Source organism: Natrix helvetica (genome assembly GCF_964273705.1).
Source record: "Natrix helvetica genome assembly, chromosome: 1".
Lineage (NCBI taxonomy): Eukaryota > Metazoa > Chordata > Lepidosauria > Squamata > Natricidae > Natrix > Natrix helvetica.
Genome location: NC_138548.1, coordinates 357,639,620 through 357,652,949, shown reverse-complemented (window position 1 = coordinate 357,652,949; position 13,330 = coordinate 357,639,620). Strand labels below are relative to the sequence as shown.

General features: G+C 45.6%; 1 protein-coding gene across 1 annotated transcript; it reads left to right on the top strand.

Annotated features, from left to right (window-relative positions):
• Positions 1-569: 569 nt before the first annotated feature.
• LOC309385446 (uncharacterized protein) lies at positions 570-12,883 on the top strand. Its single transcript, XM_081939948.1, has 5 exons — positions 570-629; positions 2,968-3,896; positions 6,869-6,995; positions 8,695-11,004; positions 11,757-12,883. The coding sequence occupies exons 2-4, from the start codon at positions 3,132-3,134 to the stop codon at positions 10,488-10,490; spliced, it is 2,688 nt and encodes an 895-aa protein (XP_081796074.1). The 5' UTR covers positions 570-629; positions 2,968-3,131; the 3' UTR covers positions 10,491-11,004; positions 11,757-12,883.
• The last annotated feature ends 447 nt before the right edge of the window (positions 12,884-13,330 follow it).

Here is a 13,330-nt window from a genome sequence, read left to right as displayed (position 1 = left end):
TCCAGTCCCCTAATCATCTTTGTTGCTCTTCTCTGCACTCTTTCTAGAGTCTCCACATCTTTTTTACATCGTGGCGACCAGAACTGAATGCAGTATTCCAAGTGTGGCCTTACCAAGGCATTATAAAGTGGTATTAACACTTCATGTGATCTTGATTCTATCCCTCTGTTGATGCAGCCTAGGACTGTGTTGGCTTTTTTGGCAGCTGCCGCACACTGCTGGCTCCTATTTAAATGGTTGTCCACTAGGACTCCAAGATCCCTTTCACAGTTACTACTACTGAGCAAGGTACCACCTATACTGTACCTGTGCATTCACTTAACAACCATGTTACTAACTTAACAACTGTGGTGATTCACTTAACGGCTGTGGCACGAACAGTCGTAAAATGGGGCAAAAATCCATGGAACCCAGGTTTCACTCAGCAACAAGTGTTTGGGGCTAAATAGTGATCGTAAGTCGAGAACTACCTGCATTGCTCTAGTCTAGCCTTACAACCCTGGTATGCCCACAACTAAGGAACATTGCTAGGAAGGGTTAATGCGATAGAATTGTAAAGCCTAGAGAGGCACAAGCCCTGTGCCCAAAGGAAAGTTCCGTTCTGTCTGTCCTGGCCTGGGAATCGATTGGTAAGTATTTTGTAAGCAGGGAGAGATTAGTGAATTTGCAAACTTTTGAAGGAGCGCAATGCAAAAAAAAGGGGGGGTCCTTTGAAAAAGCCGCGGCGAGGAAAGGCTACGGCGATGTGCCAGGTAATGTTTTGAAAGGCCTTTTTTTTGCGATCTCCTATAAGAAACCCCGGAGAGATGAGATGAGATGCTTGACTTGGATCTCTTTGCATCCTGAAAGGGCCACGGATTTAATGTTTTCTTTCTAGAGCTTTATGGGCGGAGATGAGAGGGAGAATTTTTCTGTCTGAACTGCCAATTTTTTTTTGTTCCCTTTGCATTTCAGTCGCGTTTGACTGGTGTGTGTGTGTGTTTGTGTGTGTGTGTGTGTGTGTGTGTGTGTATTGGGTCCTAGTTCTTCTGATGTCAATACAATAAAATACAATAGCAGAGTTGCAAGGGACCTTGGAGGTCTTCTAGTCCAATCCCCTGCCTAGGCAGGAAACCCTATACTGTCAGCTAATGCAATTGTTTGGGTTGTGTGTGTCTTGTTTTAAATGTTGCACTTTTGTCCCTTGGGGGTGTACCATTAGCAATCCCAGCATTGTACAAGGTCCCCGCAACTGGATAGTCTTGATGGGAGACACGTGTAGGCTGCGTGGGCGATCGTTGTCATATACAATACAATACAATGCAATAGTAGAGTTGGAAGGGACCTTGGAGGTCTTCTAGTCCAACCCCCTGCCTAGGCAGGAAACCCTATACCGATATGCATCCCACGCAAATGAATGGGAAGGCCATTGCTGTGCACAAAATTAAGACCTGCACAAAATTAAACATGGGAAGCTTTCCTGTGGTTTAATGTAATCTGTGTCTATGGGTTGCAATTGACTTGCACTTAGATTTTGCAGGTGGCTGTTTGACTGGGTTTTGTGCTGTCCCTAAACCGTTTTATGTGGTTTGATTGCTTAGTATAGTAGTTCTCAACTTGTGGGTCGGAACCCATTTGGGGGTCGCCTAAGACCATCGGAAAACGCATATTTTCAATAGTCTTAGGAACCGAGACACCAATTTTATGGTTGGGGGTCACCACAACATGAGGAACTGCATTACAGGGTCACGGCATTGGGAAGTTTGGGAAGAGAGGCAGAAACTCACACATACACCCCGTTGTTAATGGGCCATTAATGCCTGTGTCAGTCTATTCTACATAACAAAGATCTACTCCATTTCATTGCCCTTCATTGCACCATCCGCCAGGTGTCAACCAAACTTAGCACACAAACAACCTACAAAACTAGCTATGACCTCTGATGGCAAGCAGTCAGGATATTCTTCCTGTGCTCCAGGAAGTTCAAAGCCCAGATAGGACATAAAACCCAGGGACTCTCAGTATCTCTTCCCTTTTCACCCAGGAGCTCCAAGGCATGTGATCCTGTCCACCATTAAACCATCTTTCCAAACAGCTTCCATGTTTCCAGTGTCTTTTCCCTCACTTGGAACTGAACCCAGAGGTACATTTCTTCCAACACTATGATTGATGAGAAAGAATAGAATAGAATAGAACAGAACTTTATTGTCACTTTAAACGTACACTAATCAGCATACATTAAAAGGAAATTTCATTGCATTTCAGCTCTCAAAGGATTGTCATTATGCATATATCCGTATACACACACATATATGACACAGAGAAACCACAGTCTAGTTCGAATGCATACATATACGTACATGGTGGTGTTGGTGAATCTTGAGAATTTATAAGACGGATGGCATAAGGAACAAGGCTGTCTCAGAATCTAGTAGTCCTGCTATAAATATTTTGAAACCTTCTGTTGTTCCCCAGAAGGGAGCAACAGAAAGAGACCATGAAGTGGGTGTGTGGGATCTCTTAACAATGCTTTAAGCGCCATACTTGGGTAATTCATAAAAATTGAAGAGTAAAATGAGCTTGTGTCTGCTGGGATTATTGTTGTATGAATGAGAAGCTTGGTTCCTTATAATAAACTCAATACTATACAATACAATCGTAGAGTTGGAAGGGACCTTGGAGGTCTTCTAGTCCAACCCCCTGCCTAGGCAGGAAACCCTATACCCTTTCAGACAAATGGCTATCCAACATCTTCTTAAAGACTTCCAGTGTTGGGGCATTCACAACTTCTGGAGGCAAGCTGTTCCACTGATTAATTGTTCTCACTGTCAGGAAATTTCTCCTCATTTCTAAGTGGCTTCTCTCCTTGATTAGTTTCCCCACCTCCTTTTCGGCCTACTACCATAGTAAACAATGCCTTTGTAAAAAGGTTCCCACAAAAACAGAGCTTTGGTTCCAATGTCTTTTCTCTCTTATTTTCTGTCTTAGTACTTCTCCTTCTCCGTGGAAATCACTTGTGGAAGATGCTGATTCTTTGATCGGTGAATAGGTTTCATCGAACGCGTCAAATCTGTTGCATAATACCGCAGTAGCCTTTGAGGAATGCTGCTAATAGAGACAACAATAGAACAGGCCAGCCCTTGAAGGAGTATATGTCTACTGTGCAAGAGGTAGAGGTGTCCCAGTCTCTGCTACATCACAATATGGATCCTGAAATAAAAACGGAAGGACGGGACTCCGTTGACCCCAAGCCAGGAGAAGGAAGAACACATTTTCTAAACATTGGAAAAAGCAAGGTAGAACCAAGGCGTAATGTGAAAGCAGAGCTAGAGGAAAATCCATCGAAGAATTGGGATGCCCAGTTGCAAGAGTTTCTGAAGACACTGGAGGAGCCTCAGGGAAGAAGTGAAGTTCCACAGTGCCTTGAGCCAAAGCTCTGGAGTGGTTCAAAATTATCTGGGATGTCCTCCCAAGGAGGGATGGACGCCAGCAAATGGTTGAAAGAAATGTGTATTTCCCAAATCGAGGCTCATCACCTTGGGACAACACAAGAGGATTGGGACACCCTTCTGGACGTTGGCCACGGTGGGAAGGAGAAGATTGGAGAACTGGCTGAAGAAGCCATCAGGGCAGAGGCAAGATGCCGTCGTTTTTGGACCCTGAGCTACAAAGAGGCCAAGGGACCTCAAGATTTTTGCCAGCAGCTTCAAGAACTTTGTGGTGAGTGGTTGAAACCAGAGAAACACACCAAGGAGCAGATCTTGGACTTGGTGACCTTGGAGCAGTTTCTGTCTGCCTTGCCTCTGGATATGCACAATTGGCTCAGGAGAAACGGCCCAGAAACTTGTGTCCATGCAGTGTCCCTAGCAGAGGAGTTCCTCTTGAAGAGAGCAGAGACCCAGACATGGGAAGAGCAGGTGAGTGTATTTCCAGCTTGGAAGGTTGATATTTTGACGTTTATAACCACACAGTAGGGACACGGTGGCTCAGTGGCTAAGACGCTGAGCTTGTCAATCAGAAAGGTCAGCAGTTTGGCAATTCAAATCCCTATTAGACTTATGCACAAGGCATAAGAAACTTGTATGCACTCAGAAATCCAGATCTGGAGTGCAAAATTCCCGGCGTCCATGGGCACTTTCCTGCATAGCTGCCTGTCCTGACCCCCCTCGTCCCCCACCAACACACACTCCGAGCAAAAGATACTTCACCAGATTTATTTACAGACGTTGGAAATTGGCCCCTGCTGGGCCATAACAGCTGCTTGGGCCCACCACCAGCGAGCAGTGAGTGATATGAGCTGCAGTCTTAGCCTGTTGCACGAACAGTGTCAGGAGCAAAGGGTGAGATGGAGCAAACCATGCCTGGAACACAGCAGAACCTCACCAGGGGGATGGTGGAAATTGTTAAAAGTGTTAAAACAAGAAAACACAAAAAGCATAGCAGTGAAAAGAGTAAGGTTACATTTAGGCAACAAAAACGGAATGCACAGGTACAGTATAGATGGTACCGTGCTCAGTAGTAGTAACTGTGAGAGGGATCTTGGAGTCCCAATGGACAACCATTTAAATAGGAGCCAGCTGTGTGCAGCAGCTGCCAAAAAAGCCAACACAGTCCTAGGCTGCATCAACAGAGGGATAGAATCAAGATCACCTGAAGTGTTAATACCACTTTATAAGGCCTTGGTAAGGCCACACTTGGAATACTGCATTCAGTTCTGGTCGCCACGATGTAAAAAAGATGTGGAGACTCTAGAAAGAGTGCAGAGAAGAGCAACAAAGATGATTGGGGGACTGGAGACTAAAACATATGAAGAACGGTTGCAGGAACTGGGTATGTTTAGCTTAAGAGAAAGAAGGACTAGGGGAGACATGATAGCATTATTCCAATATCTCAGAGGTTGCCACAAAGAAGAGGGAGTCAAACTATTCTCCAAAGCACCTGAGGGTAGAACAAGAAGCAATGGGTGAAAACTAATCAAGGAGAGAAGCAACTTAGAACAGAGGAGAAACTTCCTGACAGTTAGAACAATTAATCGGTGGAACAGAAGTTGCCTCCAGAAGTTGTGAATGCCCCAACACTGGAAGTCTTTAAGAAGATGTTGGATAGCTATTTGTCTGAAACGGTATAGGGTTTCCTGCCTAGGCAGGGGGTTGGACTAGAAGACCTCCAAGGTCCCTTCCAACTCTACTATTGTATTGTATTGTATAACAGGTGGGAACAAAGAAAAAAACAACGAAAAACGGGTTTCAGTCGTGTGTTGTAAAGAGTCTTCAGGGCTCTTCGAACACCAATAGGACGGAAGCCATTCAAAACTCAAAGGCAACTTAATTTTTTTTAAAATGAAGTCTATGCATCAGGCTAAACCACAGTCAAACCTCAGGGGCACAATGGTGACTGGACAAACCATTTATCTGGGGTTTCCCAATGCAGCGATGGTGAACCTTTTTTGGCTCGCGTGCCGTAAGTGGGGGGAGCGCAGGGGGATCGTGTGCGGGCGTGCCGCACCCATAATGCAATGCGCGCACTACAGGAGCTCCCCCTCCCATTTTTACATGCTTTTTTCGCCCTCCCCAGGCTCCAGAGGCTTTATAGGAGCCTGGGGAGGGCGAAAACAGCCTCCCCCGCTCCCCCGGACGCCCTCTGGAGGCATCAGCGAAGCCTCCGGAGGGGTCAGCGAAGCCTCCGGAGGCGTCAGCGAAGCCTTCGGAGCGCTCAAAACGACCCTCTGAGCAAACCGGAAGTCACTTCCGGTTTGCTCAGAGGGTCGTTTTGAGCGCTCCAAAGGCTTCAGGGACTGTCCGGAGGGCTTCCGGGGGGGGCGGGGGAGGCTATTTTCGCCTTCCCCAGGCTCCTATAAAGCCTCTGGAGCCTGGGTAGGGCGAAAAATGGCTTTTAAAAACGGTGAACTCAGGTGGCCAGCGCGTGCATGCACGCTGGCCAACTGACAGGGCAGCGCCTCACGTACCCTGACAAGTGCCATAGGTTCGCCATCACTAGCCTAATGTATGGCACCATACTTTAGGGATGCGGTGGCTCAGTGGCTAAGACGCTGAGCTTGTCAATCAGAAAGGTTGGCAGTTCGAATCCCTAGCGCCGTGTAACAAAGTGAGCTCCCGTTACTTGTCCCGGCTTCTGCCAACCTAGCAATTCGAAAGCATGGAAAAAACGCAAGTAGAAAGATAGGGATCTCCTTTGGTGGGAAGGTAACAGTGTTCCATGCGCCTTTGGCGTTTAATCATTCCGGCCACATGACCACGGAGACGTCTTTGGATACCGCTGGCTCTTCGGCTTTGAAATGGAGATGAACACCGCCTCCTAGAGTCAGGAACGACTAGCACATATGTGCGAGGGGAACCTTCACCTTTACCTAATTAATAAATAATGGTTTAGTGATTAAGTCACAAGGCTAGAAACCAGGAGTTCTAATTCCACCTTAGCTAGGAAAGCCAGCTGAGTGATTTTGAGCCAGTCACTCTCCCTTAGCCCAACCCACCTCACAGGGTTGTTGTTGTGGAGGCAACAGGAGGAGGAAGGTATGTTGGATATGTTACAATACAATACAATACAATAGTAGAGTTGGAAGGGACCTTGGAGGTCTTCTAGTCCAGCCCCCTGCCTAAGCAGGAAACCCTATACCATTTCAGACAAATAGCTATCCAACATCCTCTTAAAGACTTCCAGTGTTGGGGCATTCACAACTTCTGGAGGCAATTTCTGTTCCACTGATTAATTGTTGACCGCCTTGAGTTATTTTGACCACCTTGAGTTATTTTCTAAAAATAATAATGGTGGGATACAAATAAATAAGCAAACAACTCCTTAGTTACCCGTTGCACATTTTAATTTCATCATGAATTCACTTGGAACTCTGAATTCCCCACTTTTCCAGGTGATTGAGATATCAGAAGAAGAAGACATTGGAAAAGCCCCCAAGTCAAACCAGCTACCATCAGAATCACCAAAAGATGAAGATCTTGGACTGGTTAAACCAAAACGTGACGGCAGGAAAAAACAGAGTAAGTTCCTGAGAATTTGGTAGCACATAAATTGAATAATAAATACATAACTCTTTTTTGTTTCCTGGCTGTTTGAGATATATAATTCAGGCTCTTTCCTGAATTGCAAGAAAAACAGAACAAAGAGCCAATACTTGCTACGTATGCAATACATTTATGAATTTATTTGCTAAACTTGTCTGCCTTCAAATCTAAGCTGACTCATGACAACAATTCAAACATCTTTGGTGTAACATAATAAACCATCTAAGGGACGCATGGCTCAGTGGCTAAGACGCTGAGCTTGTCAATCAGAAAGATCGGCAGTTTGGCAGTTCGAATCCCTAGTGCCGCGTAACAGAGTGAGCTCCTGTCATTGTCCCAGCTTCTGCCAACCTAGCAATTCGAAAGCATGTAAAAAATGCAAGTAGAAAAATAGGGATATCCTTTGGTGAGAAGGTAACAGCATTCCGTGTGCCTTCAGCATTTAGTCATGCTAGCCACATGACCAAGGAGACGTCTTTGGACAGTGCTGGCTCTTCGGCTTTGAAACGGAAATGAATATCGCCCCCTAGAGTCTGGAATGACTAGCACATATGTGCGAGGGAAACCTTTACCTTTAATAAGCCATCAAAGATCCCAATAAAGAGTTTAATTCTAAAATATCCCTAAGCTCAGTACATATCCAAATAAATATCAATACAATAATTAAATTACTACCAATATATTGTTCATTCTGTTTATCTTCTGGATTTTCATTCATGGACAATAGGGAGATGCCTCCATTATAAGTCAGATTGAAAGTGAGCAATAGAAATGCAGTGATTTTCATCCTAAAGGGCTGGGGTCTCCAATCTTGGCAACTTTACGACATGTGGCCCTCAAGTCCCAGAATTCCTCAGCCAGTAATGCTGCTGAGGAATTCTGGGAGCTGAAGTCCATAAGTCTGAAAGTTGCCAAGGTTAGAGACTCTTGCCATAGCAGACACTTGACCCTTCAATCTTCAATCCAGTTATCAACCCATCAAGCCTTTTCTGCACAACCATGAATGTTTTTGGCAACTGACTGAAGTCTATAGTCTCCGCTCTTCCTACTGTGATTGGGGTCGAAAGGTTGCATCCTACGATGGCACCCCAGAATAGCAGGAAAAAAACAGCCTGTCTATCAGAGAGATGGGTGGTTAAGATGATAGGTTAGGTTACCTGTTTTGTGAAGATACTAAATTATAAAAGGAGACATGCTACCGTATTTTCTGGAGTATAAGACACACCTTTTTCCCTCAAAAAAGACGGTGGAAATCTGGGTGCGTCTTATACACTGAATACAGCATTTTTGGCCTCCTGAAACCCCTTTGCAAAAATGGCCGTGTATAATCTTTAAGATGCTTCCAGAGTGCTCCTGGGGGCTGGGGAGGGCAAAAATGAGCGAAGAACGGGCCATTTTTTGCTTATTCCTCCCCACCAGCCCCCAGGACCACTCTACAAGCCTCCTAAAGGCTATGCATGCCCTTTTTTGACAAAAAACAGGCCTGTTTTCGCGAAAAATGGGCTGTTTTTGGGAGGTCAGCAGAGTGCAAAAACTTTTTTTTTTAAAATTGCCTCTTCAAAATCTTGGTGCGTTTTATACTCCAAAAAATATGGTATTCAAATGGTGGTTGAACAAGACAGCAGGTTAACACAATACTTTCCGGTTAATGTCCACTTTCCTTCCTTTCTTTTAGCAGGCATTGGGTGGCTGAATGAAGGTGGTGAACCAAAGTTGAAGAATTCTGAGAAAAGGAAGCCTCTGAGGAAGTTCTTGAAAGCTGCCATCAAAACTGATTTGCTGGCCTTCAAAGAGACCGATGGAAACCGCAACACGGCAACGAAGCAGAATGGAAGTGATGTTGAGAAGGGAGTGGGTCAGTCAGTTCTGCCCCAAAGTGCTGGCCCAGGGCTCAGTGACCCTGCTGTCCAAGAGGAGGAGGAGATGAATGATAACGGGGGTGAGGAAAGCATGAATCAAAGCTTGAAGGTTATGAGAACTGAAAGCCCCGATCCAGAAGAGAAGCCGTTCCGATGTTGGCATTGCGGCCAGATCTTCAGAAACAGTTCACATCTGGTGAGCCACGAAAGGACTCACGTTGGCGAGAAACTGTACAAATGTTCCCACTGTGGAGAAAGTGAGAGGACCCACACGGGCCAGAGGCCCCACAAATGTTCTCATTGTGGGTGTATTTTTGGCTATCGCGGTCACAAGAGGATCTTCGTGGAGGAGAGGCCCCATGTGTGTTCTGACTGTGGGAAAAGTTGTAGTCAGAAATCCGATCTTTTAAAACACCAGAGAACCCATACAGAAAGCAAGAAATCTTACAAATGTGCTGCCTGTGGCAAAACCTTCCAAAATGGGTCAAGTCTCAAAGCGCACCAGAGAACCCACACGGGTGAGAAGCCATATATGTGTTTGTACTGTGGGAAGTGTTTCGTCTGGAGTTCGCAATGCCGGCAGCACGAGAGAATTCACACAACTGAATGCTCCCACTGCGGAAAAGGTTTTGGTCAGAAATCGGAGCTGGTGGAACACGAGAAGACTCATCTCGTGGAAGATGTGTTGGTCTGTTTCGCCTGCGGGAAGATCTTTGAAGTCAGCTCTGAGCTCATGGCACACATGCGGACTCACAAACGGAAGCAGTTCGAGTGTTCGGACTGTGGGAAAACCTTTATGAACAGTTTACAACTCACTGCGCATCAGAAGGTCCACACAGGAGAGAAGCCACATAAATGTTCACATTGCGGGAAAAGCTTTAGCCAGAGACAGAGTCTGATCGCTCACGAGAGAATCCACACCGGAGAACAGCCACACATGCGCTTAGTGTGTGGGAAAAACGTCCGAAACACCCCGAATCTCAAATCCCACGAGAGGACTCACATGGGAGAGAAGCCGTACCGTTGCTCCCATTGCGATAAAAGTTTCCGGTGGAGTTCACACCTCCTGTTGCATAAGAGGATTCACACGGGAGAGAAACCCTACTCGTGTTCTGATTGCGGGAGAACGTTTGACAGGAGGTCCAACCTTCTGAGGCATGTGAAAAACCACACAGGGCAGAGGTCCCATGCGTGTGCGGACTGTGGGAAAAGTTTCATCTCCAGCTCAGTCCTTTCGCGACATCAGAAAGTCCACGTGGGAGAAGATGTTGCAAGGTGCTTAGAATGCGGGAAAGGTTTCAGACAGCGCAGGGACCAGGCAGAAAAGGGGTCGAAATGTCCTGAGTGCATCCGGGGACCATCCCTGATTTTGGATCTTAGACGTGCACAAATGCGGTTGAAAGAGAAGACATTTCAGTGCTCGCTCTGCAGAAAAACTTTCACCAACAGCTCTCACCTTATGGTTCATCAGAGCGTCCATACCAGGGTTCGACCAAGGCAATGCCTGGAGTGTGGGCGAGACATCATCAGGAGGCCTAACCTTATTGCCCCTTTGAAAAACCTCTCTGGGCAAAACGCAGAGAAATGCACAGAATGTGAAAAAAACAGTTGAACTAGATCTCGGAGGCAAATGTTGACCTCAACCTTCACCCGCCCATCTCCTGAACGTTAGACTTTCTGTCCCTTAAAAAGAGAAAATATTCCTGTGTCAGAAGACATTTATGGAGGTTGTTTGTACGTCAGTCGGAAAAAAGTCCGTATGGCCATTGCCATAGTGACTGACGCTTCAGCCTACCTGGAGATGATCAGAAATTTGTACGCTACCACTCTGACATGACTGTACTTTGGGGTTTAGGCAAGAAGGACAGATGTACAGCGATCTGCTGTGTCCTGTCGTCATGTGACTGTGTTTAATGATGGTTTTGCCGAAAACTGGCGCTTCTGGTTTTCACCAAAACTCTGTTTATAATTATATTCACACTTATGACTGTTGTGTCTGCTTTAACAATGAGCATTCATACCATCACAGTGATTCACTGACACACACACACACACGAATATTATTACTGTATTTTTTGGAGTTTTAAGACTCACCGGAGTATAAGACACACCAAGATTTTGAAGAGGTAATTTTTTAAAAAAAGTTTTTGCACTCTGCAGGCCTCCCAAACCCTCTGTATGCCTCGTTTTTTTGTGAAAAACAGGGCATGCAGAGAGTTTAAGAGGCCAGCAAAATGGCTGGGGGCTGGTGGGGGGAGGCAAAGACGAGCAAAAAAGACCTGTTTTCCGCAAAAATGGGCCCATTTTTTGCAAAAAAACCAGAGCATGCATAGGCTTTGGGAGGCTTGTAGAATGCTCCTGGAGATTGGGGGGGGGGGGGCAAAAACAAGCAAAAAGCTGCCCTTTTTTTGCTCATTTTTGTCCTCCCCAGCCCACAGGAACACTTTGCAGGCCTCCCAAACCCTCTGCACTCCCATTTTTGCAAAGGGGACGGGGCTTCGGGAGGCCAAACATGCTGTATTTGGTGTATGAGATGGACCCATATTTTCACCCTCTTTTGGGGGGGGGGGGAATGTGGCTTATAGTCCAAAAAATACGTTTTTTAAGTAGTATTTGCTTAACAACTGCGGCATTTGCTTAACAACCGCCACAAGAAATGTCATGAGACCTGGTCTGGTCACGTGGTGACCTGGTTAACAACCCAGTTAACTTATCATCGTAACTCAAGGCTTAATTACAGTCATAGGTTGAGGGCTGCTTTTAGTCATTGGTTCTAATTTTTCGGTTTTGCCTCTGCCAATGACTTGATTTTCTTCAGATATTTCACATTTCATTCTCGCTGTTGAACTTTGTTTTCTTTCTGCTTTTTTTTCCTTAGTGCTTTTTTAATTAATCGATTTGGCTTATCTGCTGGTTGGTTTCTGAAGATTCCAAACAGCCTATTTGGGTTTCTGCAGCTTGATGGTTTTCCTTCCTGTGCCAGTTTCAACTCAGCGTCTGAGTTGTCACCTTTCACAGCTTTTGTGTGGTCTCTTTGATCATAGTTCTACAAGTTCATAGAAGACAAGCATATTTATAATTACATGAACAAAGGTATCTGTTCTGTCCCGTGATTCCAATGAATATGCAGACACAGGCTTGGCTGTCTGCCACGACTAATTACAGAGAGAAAACCACCCCTTGGCTAGGAGCCTAGAACGCTGTCTTCAAGAAACCAAGATTAGACTTACGGAATGCTTTCTCAACGGCTAGTAAAATGGACTGTTGTTTCCTGCAAAGATTCCCCTCCCTTCGCTCCACCTATAAACTCTTTGGGAGGGGCCACAACAGCAGCCAGCTGTCCCTATTTCTTTCTATGACATCTTCTCCACAGCTGCTCCCTTCTCCTCTCAGCTCTACGCACACGCACATCAGGGACAACCTCCCTCTATTCCTCCTCACTGCTCCCTGACTCAGGTGCCACCTGGTGGCCAACAGGCCTCTCTAGTCCCTGCTCTGACTCCAAACACCCTCCAAAGTCTTCCTCATCCTCCAAAGCAGCCCCAGAATGGTCATCGCTGTCAGAGTCCACCAACAGCTCAGCCAGCCACTGTTAGGCCACAACAATATCTTTACAAAAGATGCTGCTAAGGCTTACTTGATATCCAAGCCTATATAGCAGCATTGGAATGTTATTCCTATATTATTGCTTTCTCTGTTTTTTAAAGACAAGATTAAAGTTTGTTGCTGTTGTTTCATTTTTCTTTTGTGAAAACTACTACTTTTGCTGTTGTTCTGTAGTCTGTAGCAACACATGGAAAAATTATTTGAAATGCCACCAAGTGCAGCTTTTTCAAGCTTCAGTAACTGCCTATCTGGGTATTGTGGAATGGTTTTATGATGTACAGAGACTGTATGCGTGATGACTATTTCTGAGATAACAAGTTATCAAAACAAATGCCTACTTTAGGGGTGTCCAACCTTGGCGACTTTAAGACTTATGGACTTCAACTCCCAGAATTCATAGTTGGCTGTTCTGACCCCCTCCTCTTGTATACCAAGACACTCCGACACAAAGTCTCTTCAAAGATGTTTATTGACATACAGGTTCCACCTTGGCAGCAATCCAGACTGCCAAGGTCAAGATAGCACTCTGGGCAGCAATCCAGCTACAGCGACACCCCTTGGCAGCAATCCAGCTACCAAGCTCCAGATAATCACCTTAGCAGCCAAGGTCCAGGGAACAGATTGACAGTAATCCAGGTAAAATCTTTAGCAGCAATCCAGCCTGCCAAAGTACGACACAGATCTGAGCTTCTCCAACTCCAATGATCAGTTGATTCCTGCAAAGGGTGTGTCCACAAGCAGTCCCTTTATAGTCTGGAGAGGAGTCTAATGATCAGCAGCTGAGAGCCATTACCTCCGGTAATTGCTCAATTGCTCCTTACGCCGGGTAGCACGTCGGTAACGAGC